Below are 18,606 nucleotides of genomic sequence, written 5' to 3'. Positions count from 1 at the left end.
CTCGCCTAGAGCTCTGGCTTGCCAGAACTTACGCCAGCCGGCTCACTGGTGCACACGGCAGCTTTGCCAGTGGACACCAGGGCTTTGCACTGGTGCAGCCACTCTGGTGGGTGGGTGCAGACAGCTTGAATCCCCAGGGTGGACCAGTCCTTCATCTCAAATTCAAGTGCACCTGCACAGCAATCCATCGCTTTCGAGGCAGCAGTTAGGAAGGAACAGGATCACAGGGGCTCAGGCCTGGGAACAGGCACACTGCTCTGTCAGGCTGTGTCTGCCTTACATAGGGCCCTACGGGAAAGGGGACATGGTACTCAATGGGACACAGGGTCTGCAAGCGGCCTGAAACCGAATAAAACACAGTTTTTGTACCTGCCGTAGATTTTCAAGAACGACTAAACATTTCTTGCTGTGACCTGGTTGCAGGTGTTAGAATGTGGGTGTCTGCAGGCAGTGAGGTTCAGGCTAACAGTGGACCTGCCTGCGATGGATGGACATCGATCTCTCTAGTCCCTTTGCAGAGCCTGTAGCAGCCCAGGACGGCTGGCAGGGCTCCTGGCTGGAAGATGAAGCCTGCAGCCAGCAGAGGGCAGCAGCACTCCATTCTTTCTGGGCCCAGCTGGGAACTTGGTGACATGGTGGGAGCAGGACTCTGGCTTGGCTGGATCTGCCTCAGACACGTCTGCACACAAACCCCGCGGGGAAAGGAGTCATGTGTGAAAACACTCCTTTCAGCCACATTTTCAAGCTTTGCTCTGCGACCACAAGGGCCTGACACCTACTTTGTTTTGCTCAAGGACAGCTGAGATTCTCATGGAATCACAGGACTCCAGGAGCTGGAGGTTTAAGAAAACCACCAAATGCTGTGAGAGCTGCAATGAAATCATGACAGTTGGCCACGCTGGAGTTTGCCCTGTGGGCAGGCACGTGGCAATGCCGCTGCCGTCAACCGCTGAGGGGAGGGCAGCTCTGAAGGCTGACTGACGGCATGGACCCTCCAGAGGCAAGTGTGGGTCATCCAGCCACACTGCCTGTCCCTGCTGAGGAGACGCTGAGTGATTCCATCTCCTGGGAGCCTGGCATGGAGCCTTCCAGCAGGCCCTGCCGTGGCTCTGAGCCTGGTGGGAACAGGGAGCACGGGTGGCTTGCACAGCAATGTCCCTGCTCCAGGAAGACCTTCCCCTGCCAGGGGAACGCAGCCTGGCATCTGCTGCTGGAACTGTGGGGCTGAAGGCAGTGGATGAGGCCCTGAGCCTAGCGATCAGGGAATTCCGGCGCTCCCCAGCCATTCAGCCCCGGAGATGCAGTTCAGCCAGTACCAACCAGCCGCCCCACGACGACTGTTTGGATAAAGCTCCTTTTAACAGAACAGTCCCTCTGGAGGCCACTTTGTTGCCCCGCTTCCTCTGCCCATCGCTCTGGGCCCTCTGCCCTACCTGGCAGTCCCAGGCTCCACCAATGGTGCTTGTCTGTGGAACTCCCTCCTGGAAGAGACCCTGATGGGCTGCTTTTAGGACACACCGCATGACCCAGTGGCTTCAAGTGGCCTTGCCTGGACTATGTGGAGTGCTCTGTTGCACCCCCCCCATCTCTTAGGGTATATTTGTGCTGCCAGTAAAGGGGTGATGGCAGCTGTGGCCAGCATACCCACAACAGCTTTAATCTAGTGAGCCTGGCTGAAACCCGCAGTGACGACACAGCAGCCATGCGAGCGTGTGCCCAGGGATCTGGGCGGCCTCCAAGATGCCACTGACCCTTCACTGCTATACAGCCCGGGCTGCAATCGCATCGCTAACTGCAGCGTAGACGGACCCACGCGGTGTCACATGTGAACTGATCTGCTGCTGCTGCTGCCGCTGCCGGCCATGTCGCTTCCCCTCTGCCAGATCCCTGGGCCTTCTGAGGCGTGGCGCTGGATCCAGTTGGTCTCTAGTGGATTTTTAAAAACGTTTTGCCCCTTGCCATTATTGTTTGGTGCCACCAGCTGCTGTGTCCTAGAGACACTGGTGCGTCTGGGCTCCGGGGGCATGTGGAGATCCCCAAATAACTCAGAGAAACCGGCCACAAGGGTGAAATAAGCGGAGGTCCCCCAGCCTGCCCTGCCGCCCGCAGAGCAGAGCGAAGGAGAGTTGGGTCTGACCAAAGCCATTCGCGAAGTGCCTGAAATACGTCCGCTCAAGCGCAAATCGACAAAAGCAAAGAAAATACCTGAAAACCCCACATGCGCTCGCAGCCTGGAAGTGGCTAAGCAAACTGAGGGATCTCATTGGCCTCGGACCTGGCTGCGACATTCTTTTCTTTTCTGTTTTGTGCAACACTCCTCAGTATCTGAGCACCAGAGAGGCTTTCACAGACCTTAGTTCTCCCCTTTCTCCAATCACTGGGGTAGGACGGGTGGGCCTGTGTGCATGGGAGTGTATGTAACTCGCTTCTTCCCCAGTTTCCTCCTCTGCTGAGCTGGGGGATGGGAAAGCTCTGGCAGTCTGTCCTGGGCACCGTGAAATCAGTGGCCAGTCTCAGTTCCAGCTGCAGCTTCCCTTGATTTCATCCCAGTAGCTGAGAGCCCCGTCGGCAGGTTGAGGGGTAGGGAAAGGTAGCACCCAAGTCTGCCTTAATCTGAATCACCAGCTCTCTCCGGCAGCCTGCCTACCCGGCTGGTCTGGAGTTGCTCTGATTTCTTTTCCACAGTAGCCAGATGCAGCCCAGCCCCTCTTAGGGCTTTCTCCATCCCCTCCCTTTAATGCAAACATCTGCGCACCCATCACTGGGGAATATAGTCAAGAGCTCAAGCAGCTCACCTGCCGACTGGGGTCCTCTTCCCGAAAGATGAAGGGGCTGCGAAACTGTCGCTGCAGAGCTGCATTCGTCGTGAGCTTCAGGGACCTGAACTTCAGCTGCAGAGACAGACCAACAGTGAGAATCGGCCCAGGCCCGGTGTGAGCCAGGCCAGGGATGTTCCAAAGGGCAGCTGCAGTGGAAGGGGACGCGAGTGCCATGCAGTGCAGGGATGGGTTGGCTGGAGCGAGAGCCCTGGGGACTGACACCTTGGCTCTCTGCATGGGACAGCCCAGCCAATGTGCCCCATCATAATCTAGAGGAGACACCTTTATGGGCAAGAGGATTGTCAACATCTGCCACGGTGGGTCTTGTGGGGTGGGCCCCATCCACTAGGACCTGGCCAGAGACCACCAAACATGTAATACAGGCCACTGAATGGCCATCCAATGGCATACAGCTTTTGGTCATTATGGGCCCCGCTGGGTCCCCGCTGGAGCTGTCGAGGTGCAAGGCTCATTGCTGACCCAACTGCAGGCGCCTAGAAGCCACCCATAGAAAATGCCAGTTCACATTCCCTGAGACAGGTTCACCAGCCCTTTGGCGCGCCCCAGTGAGGCTGGACCCTGACCGTTAACGTGAGGGGCTGTAATGTTGGGCGAGGGACCAATCTGGCTGTCCAAGTTGCCCTTGCTGATGGGTCCAGCGGCGAGGCTGAAGGTGAAGCAAATGAGATCTGGTGTCACCTCCATTTACCTGCTGTATCTTGGGGAATGAATATTAGCTGTTCAGCGCTGCTCCTCCCCCCCAAGTGGGCATCACAGAATGAGGGAAATGGGTGGGGCATAGGAAGGACTGGGCCGTAACCCCTGTGCTAGCTCTGAGTTCTTATCCTCCCTACACGGCCTTTGGCCGGCCCGGCCGCTGGTGTAGATCAGCAGAGTTTTACTGACATCAGTGACCCCTCGTCTCTATGGGACAAATTCAGACCCGGGGTGCGAAGGGGAATCTCTACTAACGTCATAGAATTGGGCCGGTTCACGCCAGCCATGAGGTTAGCCCTAGACCTCAGCCTCTACCCACCTCCCAGGGGTGTTGGATTAATTAGGTAACGATGGCAAAGCACTTGGAAGAAGAAACAGGCTGTGTAAGGCTCAGTATTACATTCTCCACGGTGAGCTGCCTCCGGAGATTGTGGATTAGGATGGAGGGTTAATTGCAGCTGAATAAATCGTCTGTGAATGCGAGAATCAAAACGCATGCATCTGTGCTTGGGAGAAAACCAGTCTGTTTGCCCTGTAACGTTTCACTGTAAGGCTCTTTCTGTTTGACGGCAGCTGTGGCACGGCTCCGGCTGCTGTACTTACTGCTTTCAGTGACTCCAGCCACAGATTGCCACGTAGGTGAAAGCTGATTTCTTCATTGGATGCTAATTTCACATTACAGTCAATGGACACGACGTCCGAGTTACTGTGGTTCTGAAAAAGCAGATGTTTGCATGTCACTGATGTTCCCTTCACATGTGGCCAGACGTCTCTTCTCTTTCTGGATAGTGCAAAATTAAACAAATATACCTCCCTCCTCCCCGCACCAGACTGGGACTAATGAAAAGACCCTGCAGCCCAGCTCTGATTGGCTCCTTTCACGCTCGGGGAGAAAAAGGGAGGCGGAAATATTTTTTGGTCATAAGCAAGAACCAAAAGGCTGAAATCAAACAGCAGCACCGAGAGGCTGGGTTTGCCCCAGAATCCTGGACGTGAACGGTCTGGGAGTCAGTGCATGGAAGAGGGAGAGTGAAATCTGACCCAGACTCTGAATTTTACTGTCTCGTTATTAGGATTTGATTCTATGTATTGCCACAGGCTCCAGAGGCCCTGTAGGGATAAGGCTTTGCCCTGTTGCCATATTGTAAGGCCTAAGGCCTTTGTCTGCAGCCTGATTAGGAGAGCAGCAGCCATTAGCTGAGAAGCAGGAAGTCACATCCCCACATTCCATCTAAATTACATTAAAACAATGTCATATCGGGCTGTTAAGAAGGAGACGCCGTCCTAATCGCACCCATCACCACCAGATAAAGAAACGGATCTTGAGATGGTTAAAGAAAACGTAGTTTGATGGCAGCCTGTCTGTCGAGAAATCACTCATCAATAGCTGTGGCTGTGAAATCCTCATTTCTTTATTGTTTTGTCATTATGGTCCCCACTTCTCTATTGTTTATCTGTATGGTCTCTGCCTGGTTCTTTAATTGTTTCGGTCGGTCACACAATACGTTTTGCTTGGTGTAAATTAATTAAAGTGGTGGGGAGTGATTAGGTTAGAGAACTTCGTTACACTATGTTAGGATTGGCTAGTAACATTTTAGTACAATGATTAGTTAAGGTGCAGCTAAGCTGGATTCAAGTTTCACTCTATAAACTGGGGTCCAAGAAGGAGACTAGCGGAGAAGGAAGAGGGAAAGACCTGGAAGAAGAACTCACCTCCAGGACTCAGCCTAAGATCAAAGCTGGTAAGAATCCTCTGCACGACTGTGACATGCAGCTACCAGAATCCAGACGAGACCGACCCTGCCTGGCCAACAGGGGAAGTCCGCCTGCCTGATCAGGACTGGTGAGCATGGCATTGTATGCTTAGCATGTGTATTGTGCTTGGTAATTGTTAATAAATAGAGGAGAAGGATATTACTTTTCACTGGTAAAAGATGCTGCAAATCCGCAGAAGGTTATGCCCTGAGCCCTAGGAACTGGGTAAAAATGGGTGCCCCTAGAGTGTGTAACAGAGCATTTTGTGTGGGTAACAGCCCCATTCAGGATCTGGGCCCTGTTGTGCCAGGTGCCTTCCCCAGAACTTGTGTACATCCAGGATCACCCTCTCCCTTCCGCTCTTTCTTTCATTCAGCCCAAGGGTCACACTATCTTTGAAGACGTGTATCAATCGCAAGGACAGAGCAGGAGTGCTTTGGAGACAGATCCCAGATAAGGATCGGGGCCCTGTTGTGCCAGGTGCTGTACAAAAGACACCGTTTGTTATTTGTCAATAAAGGGCCTGGGGCCTGCTCTCATTGATGCGAATGGGAATGTTGCCAGTTTCAAGGTGCAGTGGGTCAGGTTCAACCTGCCCTTCACTATACGGAGTATGGAACAAACAAGATCCCTTCCCTAAGTGGACAAACCTTACAGAGCGAGGTGAGGAGGAAATGGATTAATTGCACAGTGGTTACATGGAGCTGAGCAGCGCTACAAAGAGGCACTGACAGGGAGGAGCAGAAAGGTGAGAGCAGAGATGTAGGCTAGTGCCGGGCCGTGCAGGGTCTGGAAGGAGGCGAGAATGAGGAGCTCTCATCTGACGGGGAGGACAAGATGGAGCCCGCGGATGGTTCCGATTTGTACAATGGGCTGAACCAAAGGCTCTAGGCAGTGGGGGGTTTGGGACCCAGATTGGCGTTTTCAGTGTGAGCCCATCTCTAACCAAAATCAAACACAGTCCTGGAAAGAGTTGTTTTGTCACCATCAAAATGGCTTTCATGAACTGCACCTGAGCCAGCAGCCCAGCACTGCCCCGGAGGTCAGCAACATGATGCTTTTGGCACGTGCCTCTGAAGGGGAGAGACAAGGTCTGTGGCTGGACTGGACGTTGACCTCCTGAATAATGGGCGGCCTCACATTAACGGAGACACTAACCCTGGCCAATTACACAGCTCGCAGCCAGAAGGCCTTCCCCAGAACTTGTGTACATTCAGGATCACCCTCTCCCTTCTGCTCTTTCTTTCATTCAGCCCAAGGGTCACACTATCTTTGGAGACGTGTATCAATCGCAAGGACAGAGCAGGAGTGCTTTGGAGACAGATCCCAGATAAGAGAGTTGGGAAAAGCTGATGCAAATGGCATACCAGTTGTAGGTTACGGGAAAGGTCCTCCTCAGCAGGTGTCCTTCTGTAATCAGTGTTGTTTCCCCAGATATTACACGTCATGTTTTCCTTCAATGGCCAAAAGAAATTCAGTTAAACATAAAGAAATTCATGTTCAAACTGACCCAAAAGAACTAAACAAACACCCTCCTGCACCACCCCCCCCGGCTTTCCATATTCAGGTCAGTTTTATTTTTGCTCTTCCACTATACAGAGTCCAGGGATGGGTCTGTGACAAGTGTCACAGAAGGCTGGGTTCTCTATCTAGAGCCTCTCCTCTAGTCTAATGTGTCTAGAACAATATAGCATGGAAAAGTTCTCTCTCAATGAGTCCAGAGTTTTACTGTTATCCATTCACATCTGAACATGGACCCAAATTTATTCTCTAATTACAGCTACTGGATGAAAACACCACCACATGGTCAGTGGTGGCCACGGAACAAGCCTCTTAGCACATTAGATCCCAAATGTTACAGACCTTCGGGCATGGAAAGCTTAGCCCTGAAATCAGAAGTTAAGAAAGAGCATCTGAAACCCAAGCTGTAATGGACAGCAGGTGGCTTTTACTACTAGCAATTCATTTTTAATTAACACGTTTAATATATTTTTAATTAAAAGGTTAATTAAAAGGTTAACAACTCTCCTCAACCCTGTCTAGTTCACAGAGTGATTTCCAGGAGACAGTTGCACTGAAATGAACCAGCTCTGAGTAAGCCCTTTGGGAGAGCTTGATTCACACGTGGCTTTGAATTCAATTTCACACGTTTCTCAAGGATCATGGAATACTTTTTCTTTTCTACTAAGGAAATTCATCCCGGGGGTGGGGGTGGGAGGCAAAGTCCCAGAGTGGAAGACAAAATTTGTGCCCTCCCAAGAGCATATGTTCTATCTCAGTAATACCTCCCGCTGACTAGGACATCATCAGAACTCTGTCCAGTGTGTGATAGGCCAAGCGTGCCAAGGCTGACACTGTAGAAAGAGGTATTGAAGCTAAAATATCCACTGACACACCGTCTCTGAGACAAGGCTGCCTTTTCTTAGAAAGCATGTGAAACGTGCTCCATTGCAGGGGGAATATTATACACAAGGTCCCCAGTGAGCTGCCACGAACTCTTTCACCACTTTGAGGTCATTCAGATTCCAGCAGATGTCCCAGTCAAAGCATCATTATTTCAAGACCTGCAAGAAGTCATTAAATGCTAGTAGGAGGTTTAGTTCTTGCTCAGATCCGTGGCTTGCTACCACTTTCCACTTTCCCAGCCAAATGAACGTGGAAGGAAGAAGTCCATGAATAGCCAACAGAAGAGCCAAAGAGTTAAATAATTGGGTCATGTAAGCCAGAAGATAACTATTAACACTCAAGTTGAATTGACAGCAGGAAAATAATTACCTGCTACCAGGATATGAATATAACAGCATCTACCAACTTTCTAGAGCACATGAATGTATGTCCCCTGGCTATATATGGGACAGAGGGCTATAGCCCCATCCTGCTGCCTGCTGTGAATCCCCATGGACTGAATGGAAATTGTTAAGCATTTGGGAAGCCCAGAGTAGCGCTGAGAAGAGATTTGATAAAGGAAATATTTCAAATGGCAGCACCTTGAACCATTCCAAAAGTGGAAGTTATCAGAACTGCTACCTGATCGACAATGAAATCAGTCAGCAGCAGAAGGCGATTCCCTCCTCTTGTGGCTACTGGGATTGTGATTTTAATAGTCACGCCATCGACAGGAAAGAACCCCAGATTGTGCAGCTGTAACATGGAAAGGAGATTGTTTTAACGCAGGGAATCAGTATTCGAGGAGCGTTACCTTTTTGTGCTAGGTGAGAAAGAGCAAGTTATCAGTTGCAAGCTCTTTGCTCAGGGATAACTGGTGGGTTTTTTGTGAGATGGACCTAAATTGGGACACTATGTTTTTTATCAGGTGAGGCAATCGGTTATTTTACTGAGGTTGGTATTAAATCTATCATCTCTCTCTTTTAGACCCTTATCTGGCTCCCATTACCATGAGGTCTGGTCACCGTTAATGGGCTGTCCTTGTAGCGCCCCCAAGAGGTAGGGAAGTGCTATTTTTTCCACATTGCTGACAGTCATTGTAGCACAGACGATGTCTACACAGCCCATGGCAGCGAGGCGCCCACCCTGGGCCGACAGCGCTACCATGCTACAAACAGCCCTGCAGATGTTGCGGCTTGGGGTGGAGATTGGGCTCTGAAGCCTGACGAGGGGGGGAGCAGAAGTGTGCTGGGATGAGTGCGGAGCAGGCTTTCCAAACCACTGGCCCTTAGCAAACCCGAATTCTTATTCCAGTGTGTGGAAAATCTGCCCCAAAAGCAGCGTGGTGCCAGCAGGGCTGGTGTGAAGGGGGGCCGTTGGGTTCGGGAAAACTCATTTCCAGAGGGAAGTAGCCACAGCTTCCTCCAGGAGATAGGCTTTACCCTGCTAAATCTTTGTTTCTCACGTCTTTCGGTGATGACAGACATTGCGAGCCGCAAGAAGTGATTCAGGTCAGAAATGGGCACCGTGTACCAGTGGCGAGGCTGAGCCTCTGCTCTGGCCGAGGGGCATGCAGCCCTTGTCAGAGGTGGCCCAAAGCTCAGCCAGGGCCCCCCTGATCTTGAGGTGGTGTGTGCCAGGCCAGTACCCCTTGGGCCAGGTGCCAGGACCCAGGCAGTGCCCTGGCTAATTTAAGAGCCTCATATTGATCCATGGGCATAGAAAAGGGAAGTATTTTGACCCATCATTTGAAAATGTTGCCTTACCTTAAATGTGCAATTAAAGGGAGGGCCGATGCTGTCGTACCTCTCCAGGGAGCTGTTTGACTTGATTTCATAATAGTCCATACTTGAACTCCTGTCATGACAATGAACGAGAGCACATCACTTCTCCACAAAACAACCAATCAGAAACAAGAGGACCCGTTATTCATCAGCCAGGAGCTGCAGCAACCTAGCGTTTAATGGTACTGAACGCTTGAGGGATGCCAGAGGAGCACAGGGGCCGGGTCAGAGTAAGGTGCCTGGGCAGAACTGTGTGGACAGGCTCCCTTGGCACCTTGGTTTGCTAGACTCTAGTTTCATCAGCAATAAATTCACTGGCAGTCTGAATAACTGTAATACAGGAAGCTGGTTAATTATTCTAGCTAATACATATCATAGACAGGGCCCAACACTGCACGAATTCTGGAAGTTGATATCAGTGGTGTGTAAATATAAATCAACCAATCACATAACCATTTAGAAGCTTGAAGCCCAGGAAGGAGCCAGCGCCGTGTGACAAGCCAGCTCTGCAGACCACAGCTGAGGAATCTCTGCTAGCCGGTGCGCATCTCTGCACTGTGGAACACATTCACTGGTGCGTGTGCGTACTGGTACACAGGCACAAAGCCTTTGGCCAACAAATAGCTTCTAAAGGCTTTGAAAAGATTCCTCCTTTTTTAGTGTGACCAGACGGTGACAGTTTCGTTCTCTGTGCTTGTGGGATGGGTTCTGGCAGTTGCATCTTTGCTGAAGTGAAAAGAAACAGTCCCATAAATCACAAGGAATAAAGTGAAGTGTTTGCTGGGCCCCACTGGCGGGAGTATAAGAAATCCCAGAAAGATTCCAAAATCTGGTAGAAATTACAGCCCGGATAGGGGCAGCCACGGAATGTGCTCATATATTCTGCGTTTTTATAATCGTGTAAATAAATTGTCATCTGAACTTTAGCTCACTTTACTTCTTGAACTATGCATTTCCACCCAGGAGAAAGAGTTTTTTTAACATGCTGCATCAAATCCTCTGCACATTCCCTTGCAATCATTTTTTTTTGGTGGGGGTGAGATTATTTTAAAGCCAGTGACTCAGAGTCCAGACACAGGGATGTGAAGTCACATCAGAGGTTGGTAACACATGCTAAGAACATTATTGTGTCCAGTAAGTAGTTCTTCCTCTTAAAGAAATCACACTCCCACATACTTAATAACACACACGTTTGTGTGTTAAAACATTATGAAACGCCCATCACCTCACTGCTTTTTACCAGCGATTTTTACATGTATGCATTGAGTCCTATAGGCAGCACAGTGGGATTATTGCCAAGGGACTCTGGTTTGATGTTTCCTTCATATTTTGTTTCTAAACTGAAAACCAAAGCTCAAGTCTAGCCTGCAGTAGCGGAAAGCTGAGCCCTTTTGGAAAATAGTTAAGCTGCCATCGAGACAACTTAAAGTGATGCTTTTCTATGGGAGCCACAGTAAAGGCAGTGGCTTTTTGCTGGCTATTGTGGGAAAGCAAATCCAAACTGTCCTGGGGTTATGTCAGTGGAACTGCTGTCAGAATAGGGTTACCATGTCATCTTATCTTAAGGGATGGCAACACCGCCATAAGAGACCCGCAGCACGGAGTCCTGACGCCCAGCTCTGCTGGTCTCTAGATAGCAGTGTAGATGCTCTGGTTGGAGCCTGGGAGTGGGGGAAGGGACTCTGAGCCCAGGCTCCAGCCCAGGCCTGAATGTCTACACTGCTGTTTTTAGCTCCGCAGCCCACGTTCCCCCCACCTCAGACAGCTGGATCTAGGCTCTGGGATGTGCTGCTGCAGGTTCTTTATTGCTGCGAACATGTACCCATAGGTACTTATATGGTGCCCATTACCACAGTATCTGAGTGCTTCATGATCTTCTGTGTTATCCTCACAAGAGGCTAATAGGTTCTGATTTTTAAAGCTACTTAGGCAGATTTTTAAATGTCTTTGGGTGACGAACTCTCATTGATTTCAGTGGGAATTAGATGCCTACTACATTAAAAAAAATCAGACCGTTAATGACTTGGCCAAGATCACAGCAGAAACCTTAGGCAGAACTTGACCTTGCAACCAGACCTCCTAGACTAACACCCTAACCACTAGACCATCCTTTCTGTCAAAGTCATACTGCTCTCTCCCGCAGACCATTTTAATATTCTCTAGTGAACATCCTCGCAGGTTGGGCTACACATGGTTTCAGACCTGTGGCACGTGAATGTAAACCCAGCTAATGAATTTTAAAAATGGGTCCCGTGGCCTGGGCTTTAAGGATCCCAAGCCAAACAGAGAAGGGGGCGTTCACCTTTAGGAAGCTCTGCGGTGGCTGATTACACTGTGCTGCTGGCACACAGCTGCCCAATAGCTGGCTCGCCATGGGAAAAATTCCAAAATTCCTCGCAGTCGTGCACAAAGCCAGAGCAGCAGCTCCTACACTACCCTTACTGCAGGGGTTGGAGATCACTCCAGGCCTTCTCTAGGCCTCTGGCTGCCACAACAGCTCCTCAGAGCCATTTGCAGCCACTGTAAAGTAGAACACCCTGAAGACTGCTCTGATTTATGCTGGGAACCTGGCCCAGATCAGGGAGCTCTCGGGTGGCCATCTTTCTGCCCCTCCCTCTGCTGAGCTGCACCGCGTGCTCCTGGGCTGAAGCAGGGCAGCTGAGCATTGACAGAAAGAGTTCACAAGTGCTCTCCTGAAGTGTGTTTATAGCTGTCAGCTGTGGCCGGTGCATACTTTACAATGAGGATTGTTTAAAACAAACCAAAGGAAGCATTTCTCCACGCAACACACAGTCACCGTGTGGAACTCATTGCCAGAGGATGCTGTGAATGCCAAGACCATAACGGTTCAGAAAAGAACGAGGTAAGTTCATGGAGGATAGATTCATCAATGGCTATTAGCCAGGATGGGCAGGGATGGTGTCCCTAGCCTCTATTTGCCACAAGCTGGGAATGGGCGACAGGGGATGGATCACTTGGTGATTACCTGTTCTGTTCATTCCCTCTGGGACACCTGGCATTGGCCACTGTTGGAAGACAGGATACTCGGCTAGATGGACCTTTGGTCTGACCCAGTATGGCCGTTCTTATGGTCTTATGAACGCAATCAATGTGTCTTTTCAAAAATGAACATTCACACTACATTTCCTTTCATGTGCAAACTAATCCTTTCCTCTCATTTATACTGTATTTACCACAGTGTGAGTTAGTCTTTTTCAACAACACGTGAATTAAAAACATTTAACAGCCACAATCCAGATTTTAAATAATATACAAGTCACTCATGTTTAGATTGCTTTCCCTTCCTGTGTGTAATCCACATGCCATATGGAATATGTCTAATCAGGATGCTATGAAATATTGCATGAGATCTATTTAGCAGGGCTCTGGGGGGTTTGGCTGGAAGAATGAATTGAACTGGAATGTCGGTGAGTTATCACCTTGGCCTCATTTATATCTGTATTCCAGACCGCCTCACGGTAGAAGAAAACTGGACTGTAATCTTTAAATGATAATGTAGCATAATGACATCATTGGAAAGAGTTTCACCTTGGGAGGAAAGTAGGAATCTAAATACCCCAGAAACCCGAACTGAAATTACTTATTGGGAAAAAGAAGCCAGTGAGAGTGTGTGAACTCCTCCACTGCAAACTACCACTGTCAATCTGGGGCCTGCTTGGGAAGCCGGGTTACGTGGAAATCACTGCGGCTCCCCTCTGAAACAAGTGGGGCAGCTGAAACACTGGTGGCACTAGAATCGGTAGGGAAAGCCTGGCCCTCTCTGATACAAAGGATCCTGATTCAGACAGACGCTGTGTAGAGCTGAAGCTACAAAGGAATGGCCGCATCACGCTCCAGTCAGGAGTAGCACTCCAACGCTCTCTTGGCAAGCAGAAAACCCGAAGCCTGGAGCCCTGAACGGTAGCCCCTTTGATGCTACCAAGCAGAGTTGCGTTTGTACCGTTGTTATTCAATCCAGACCAGCACCACAGCAAAAATCTCCTTGGCAGACTTCTCTGAAGCTTGGACTACGGCCCGCTCCAGACGGGGCTTCTTTTCCAAACAGGCTAAGGAAATGCCCTTCAAACAAGTCTAAGCAAGGCGTGCCAGAGGCACTGCTGATAAGGAAAACTCCCGCCCTAGTTGACCGAGGAAAGGAAAGACACCACAGTAATAGCCCAAGTGCCGCAGCTCACAGAAGCTTGGATCATCGTATCGGGGGTAGTTTGACCTTGTACAGTACAGGCATTGGGTCCTGCAGGGCTCACCCACTGCAGCGGTGAGCACTGTGTCAATGCTCAGCTAGGAGTCTGGTGGATCCTTTCTGGTATCTGAGCCTCCGGGTCAACTCCATGGCCACCCAGGGCTTCCCACAGCTCCCTGACAGAGATCTGCCCCTGGTCCCCCCACTCCCCTCCAAGGGCCTGACCAAGCTCCCATTGGAGGCAATGGCTACACACCCATTGACTAGTCTGGTGCAGGATTAGGCCACAGGAAGGCAAGTGTGGGGAGACCCTCCTCCAAACATTTCCATTCATTGTCCACAGGCTTTTCACCAGGGTGTGGTAGGAGGCGACTCCAACCCCACTGGGGCTCCCTGACACCCAAAGGCACCGTGTGGTAAGATGGGCAGGGTGAGATGGCACCACAGAGCTAGCTTGCAACCCCCAAACTGTGCAGAAAAGTGTATCTGCACGGAGGGCACCTTCTGTGAGCTGCCCACAGGGCTTAGGGCCAAAACAGTGTAACTGAGCACTTACTCAGTCAGTGGAGACAGCATGGCTTAATGGATAGAGCACTGGACTGGGACTCAGCAGAGCCCAAGTTCTATTTGTGGCTCTACCACCAGCCTGCTGGGTGATCTGGGGCATATCACCGCATGCTCTGTGCCTCAGTTTCCACATCTGTCAAATGGAGATGAGGAGACTGAAATCCTTTGATGTCGTTGAGCTCTGTTGATGAAAAGTGATGTCACTGTACAGCACTTTAGCATCAACCACTAGCTAATTATTCCTCCAAACACCCCTCTGAGGCAGGCAAAGTAAATGTTATCATCTTCCTTTTACAGGTCAGAAAGCCAATACCGAGAGAGGGGCAGGGGCTCACCCAAGGCCAAGCAGCTAATTTAGTGGCCAGGGTTAGAATTCAGAAACTCTTGACTCCCAGCCCTCTGCTCCATGCCTCTCAGGCCATAGCACAGGGTCCCTGCCGGAGTCCCAGTTTGCCACTGAATGGGACTTTACAAACACGAAGCCAGCGATTGTCTGAATTCCCACAGGGTCCTGAGGCAGCAGCACAAACGTCCTATCCTTCTTGCTGTTGGCTAACAGGGAGGGTTTCCCCGCCCAGGCCGATTGCCATGACTGAATCAGCCCATCCATACAACTCATCCACTTAGCTGCGTCAGTGCTTCTTTGCTCCGTGTCCTTGCGGATCCCAGACCTCCCAGTACGCAAAACTGACCTGACAAAGGATACGTCCCTCCAGTCGCAACCTGGGTCCTTACAAGGAAGCTTTTCAGTAGGCTAATGGAAGTTCTAGTTACACACGGAAAGGCTCATTTGCACGTCTTCTCTCTAACAACGTGCACCAGGTTTTCCCAGCTGCATAACTTTGAAGGGGGCGGATTGTTTTTTTAAGGAGTATCTGATATGGTCCAGTTCAGCTGGAACATTTAATTAATGCTGCCAATCTGCCCGCCCCCTCTGTCTCTCTGTGCACAGAGCTGGGACACTGGTGGCTGGGATGCCACATGTAGAGTTTGCAGCCTCTGTTGTTGCACCTCCCTCTCTGCATGTGCAACTGGCAGCAACTGCACAAACGGCCGCACATCTGGGCTATCTGGAGAGGTCAGCTGTGCGCACAGGAGCGGGTGTGCAAAGCCGCTGCCAGCTGCACGTTCCGGCCTCACTCGTGGCAGCCTTTGTTTTCTCAGCCTTGGTAGCTGTCAGCCATTCCTGCCTCCCAAGTTGCTGCGCAGGCCTGTTCTGCTATGCTGCGTTATTACACCCTCACCGCAGTGCCGACAACTTGCTGAGCTGGGTCCTCTCGCAAGATAGCTCGGCCAGGATTACCCAGGAGCCATTCCTCGAAACCAACGTGCGTTCTTCTCTCGCCTTTCCGAGAGTAGTCACGAACACCGCTGCTCTAACCCAGGGCAAAAATGCAGAACGGGGTCCACACCTGCGGATCCATCATACCTCTGGCATGCTCCCCTCTTCTCCCAGAGCTTGGGGAAGCCAATCAGAGGCAGCTGTGATCTTCCTCTTTTATAGGCAGGGGATAGGCTGGTAGTTGTTGGTGGGACTGACCTAGGTTGACCACCTGGCCCTTCATTTAAGGGATGGTCCCTTATTTCATTGATTTGTGCTGGGGGACCCACCTGTCCCTTATTTGAAGATGCATTGAAATGTATTAAACCTGATCACAGGTACCGTTTTAACCATTCAATTGAAGCTCCTGATAATTGCATTGTATACCCGAGGGCAGTAGAAACGTACACATCAGAGAAAAAAAAGACACAATATGCTATGGAAAATGGTTTTTCCCTAAAAAGCCCCTTAAAATAAAGCCTTTTCCTTTGTGTTTCATGTGGTTTCCCCTCATTCCCATCTCACACAAGTGGTCCCCATGGGCTGGCCAACCCCATGCCAGATTCTCTCGCAAGGTGCCTCGCCCAGGATGCCCCTCCCTGCTGCGGAGCTCCCCACGCCTAGCACCCGGCAGCATGTTGTGGGGCAGAGGAGCTGGAGACGTGTGGACAGAAGTGCAGAGGCAAGAAGCCTTCCCATGCAGACCCTTGACTCCAGTTTAGGGAGCTGAGCCCCTAGGCCTTCAATCTCTATGGAACAATTCCAGGCAAACCATGAGCTGAGTGTCCTCCCCCCAGGCAGGGAAACATGGGCCCTGGGAGCAGTGGGTATCAGGGTTGAGCAAGGGCTGCAGGGGTTGGGCTGGGTTTGCTCAGCTACCGATTCCTCAATGCCCCGGCCACGATGACCACAAACCTGGTGAAAAGGAGGTCGGCTTCGTATTTCAGATGAAAATTCAGGAGAGCCGCGTTATCCTCTTTGGTACTTTCTTGTTCTTCGCTGTCACTGGAAGCCAAGCAAAGGAAAACAGCATTTAGGCCACTCCGCACAGTGGGGGAAACAGCCCACCCTGGCGTGAGAATTAATTTGCTGACTCCACAGCATAGAGTCCAAATGGGACAACTGATTCTCAGTGGAGGGCAGGGATGCTGGACCTTAACTGCTGACAAGGCCTTCTTAGGGCCCGTCCCTTCATGTATGAACTGTCAGAGCTGGTAAAATATAGGGAACTGCTTTGAGATTGTGCAATGAATTTCTAGGAAGGCAGGGGAATGAGGTAACAACATTCTGCAGTTACTTGTGCCTATTTTGGCAGGGAACAGAGGCCCTTTACCTTGGCGCTTACACCAGGGGGGCTAGTGGGATAGGAACATATAAAAAGGCACTTATTGCTGGCATGGCATGAGTCACAAACTCGGCAAAAAATTAATCCTCCCCCTAAACTCTAGAGCAGTGATACTCAGACCTCAGCGGTTCTGGACCCAAATTAGCGAACAACATTACCCCAAAGAGCCACAGTCGTGTGAATTCCTGGTTTCATTTTCTATTTCTCACAGCAAAATAACTGGCCAAGTATTGTTATTTTATTAACTACAATTAGTTAACAACATAGTAAAAGCATCCCGACTGGTCAATAACTCAGATCACCCAGTGTTTGCTGCAAATCTGACAATTACGCAGGACAGCAATGGAAGTCAGTCCGGGCCAATGAGATCACAGGCACACGTATAGCTAGAACAGCTGTGCTGGGAAAGTGGCACGCAAACATCTTAAAGAATAACGGTTAACTTCTAATAAACAGCACTTGGTGTCCATCACTCTTTTGTGAAGATGGTAAAGAATCACAGGACCAGATGCTTTCTTCTAACACTGAACAAGAAACTTGATTAGAATAAGGGAAATGATGTTCTCTCTCTCTCTCTCTCTCTCTCTTTCTCTGCTTCATTGTCAAGCTTCTGTCTAAAAATTTCCATAGCCCTCTTCCTGCCTGGTTTCTGCTGGCATTTCAGAGCTTCAGTCCCACACATAACCTCATCATTCCCATTCCAGTTTGTTTTTGCTTTGGGGTGTGATTGCCAAGAGTAGAAGGCAGAATTCGCAACAGGTAAGCATCTTCTCTCATAGGAAGTACCTGGTAGCGACTGCTAATAAGGATAGTGTTGTTTAGTTTACAAAGGCACTATCTGCACACAGTTTCTGTGATGATGTAACTAAACTAGTAGAAAATGACTTAGTTGAATCAGTACAACTCTGTTAGGGTGACCAGACATCCGGACAAAATTGGGACTGTCTCGATCTTGAGGAGTTTGTCCCGCATCCTGACCAGAGTACGATTGGGAGGCCATTTGTCCTGATATTTTGTTTCCTGGTCTTCGGCGGCAATTCGGCAGAGAGTCCTTCAGTCGCGGATGGTCTTCAGTGGTATTTCGGCAGGGGGTGCTTCTGTCTTTGGCAGCAAGGTTTATTACCCCCCGCTGAAATACTGCCGAAGATGGTCTGCGACTGAAGGGCTCTCCACCAAATTGCTGCCGAACTTCCGGACAGGTGAGTGTAAAAAAACAAAAAAAAACGCCCCCCCGGGGCGATCCCGATTTTTTCCCCTTAACATCTGGTCACCCTAAACTCTGTAGCATGGAGGCAGTTATACTGGTCTGAAGGCATCTGTGGTGGGAGAGCTGGTTAATGCGCAGTGCGGTGTTAGAGGATGGGCCCTAGAGGGTCAGGGCATGATACAAGTTAGGTACAGACCTAGGTTAAGGACGCTGGGTTGCCTCTAGGCAGAACTCACTCATCCAGTGGTACAATGTCTGGCTTTATACCTGCACTCACTGAAATCAACAGCAAAAGGCCCATTGACAGTGAGTGCAGGATCAGACTCTGATTTGCACCCATGTCTATGCTGCAGGTTTGAGCCCAAGCCCCACTTCCATGCACACACAAATCAGTCTGACTCGGGTCAGCAAGCACATGGGACCCAGTTCCTAGGACCCTGCTAGGGGGATGGGTCAGAACCTGAGTCCTGCTGTGACTAAGGTCCAAGCCCTGTCATTTTGC

The 18,606-nt window shown here is 50.2% G+C and overlaps 1 protein-coding gene across 5 annotated transcripts in view; it reads right to left on the bottom strand.

Moving 5' to 3' along the window:
- Positions 1 to 18,606, bottom strand: part of ITGA11 (integrin subunit alpha 11) — a 193,928-nt gene that overhangs the window by 6,466 nt on the left and 168,856 nt on the right. For all 5 annotated transcript variants that reach the window (XM_030578857.1, XM_030578859.1, XM_030578854.1 and 2 more), the window contains exons 23-28: positions 16,468 to 16,557; positions 9,443 to 9,533; positions 8,319 to 8,432; positions 6,659 to 6,745; positions 4,140 to 4,250; positions 2,796 to 2,891 (exon numbers count right to left, since the gene is read on the bottom strand). In XM_030578857.1, coding sequence (XP_030434717.1) covers positions 2,796 to 2,891; positions 4,140 to 4,250; positions 6,659 to 6,745; positions 8,319 to 8,432; positions 9,443 to 9,533; positions 16,468 to 16,557 — 589 coding nt within the window. The remainder of the gene's footprint in view (positions 1 to 2,795; positions 2,892 to 4,139; positions 4,251 to 6,658; positions 6,746 to 8,318; positions 8,433 to 9,442; positions 9,534 to 16,467; positions 16,558 to 18,606) is intronic.

The sequence above is a fragment of the Gopherus evgoodei genome, chromosome 10 (assembly GCF_007399415.2).
Source record: "Gopherus evgoodei ecotype Sinaloan lineage chromosome 10, rGopEvg1_v1.p, whole genome shotgun sequence".
NCBI lineage: Eukaryota > Metazoa > Chordata > Testudines > Testudinidae > Gopherus > Gopherus evgoodei.
The sequence above is the reverse complement of the archived record's forward strand: the minus strand, read 5'-3'. Positions and strand labels throughout refer to the sequence as shown.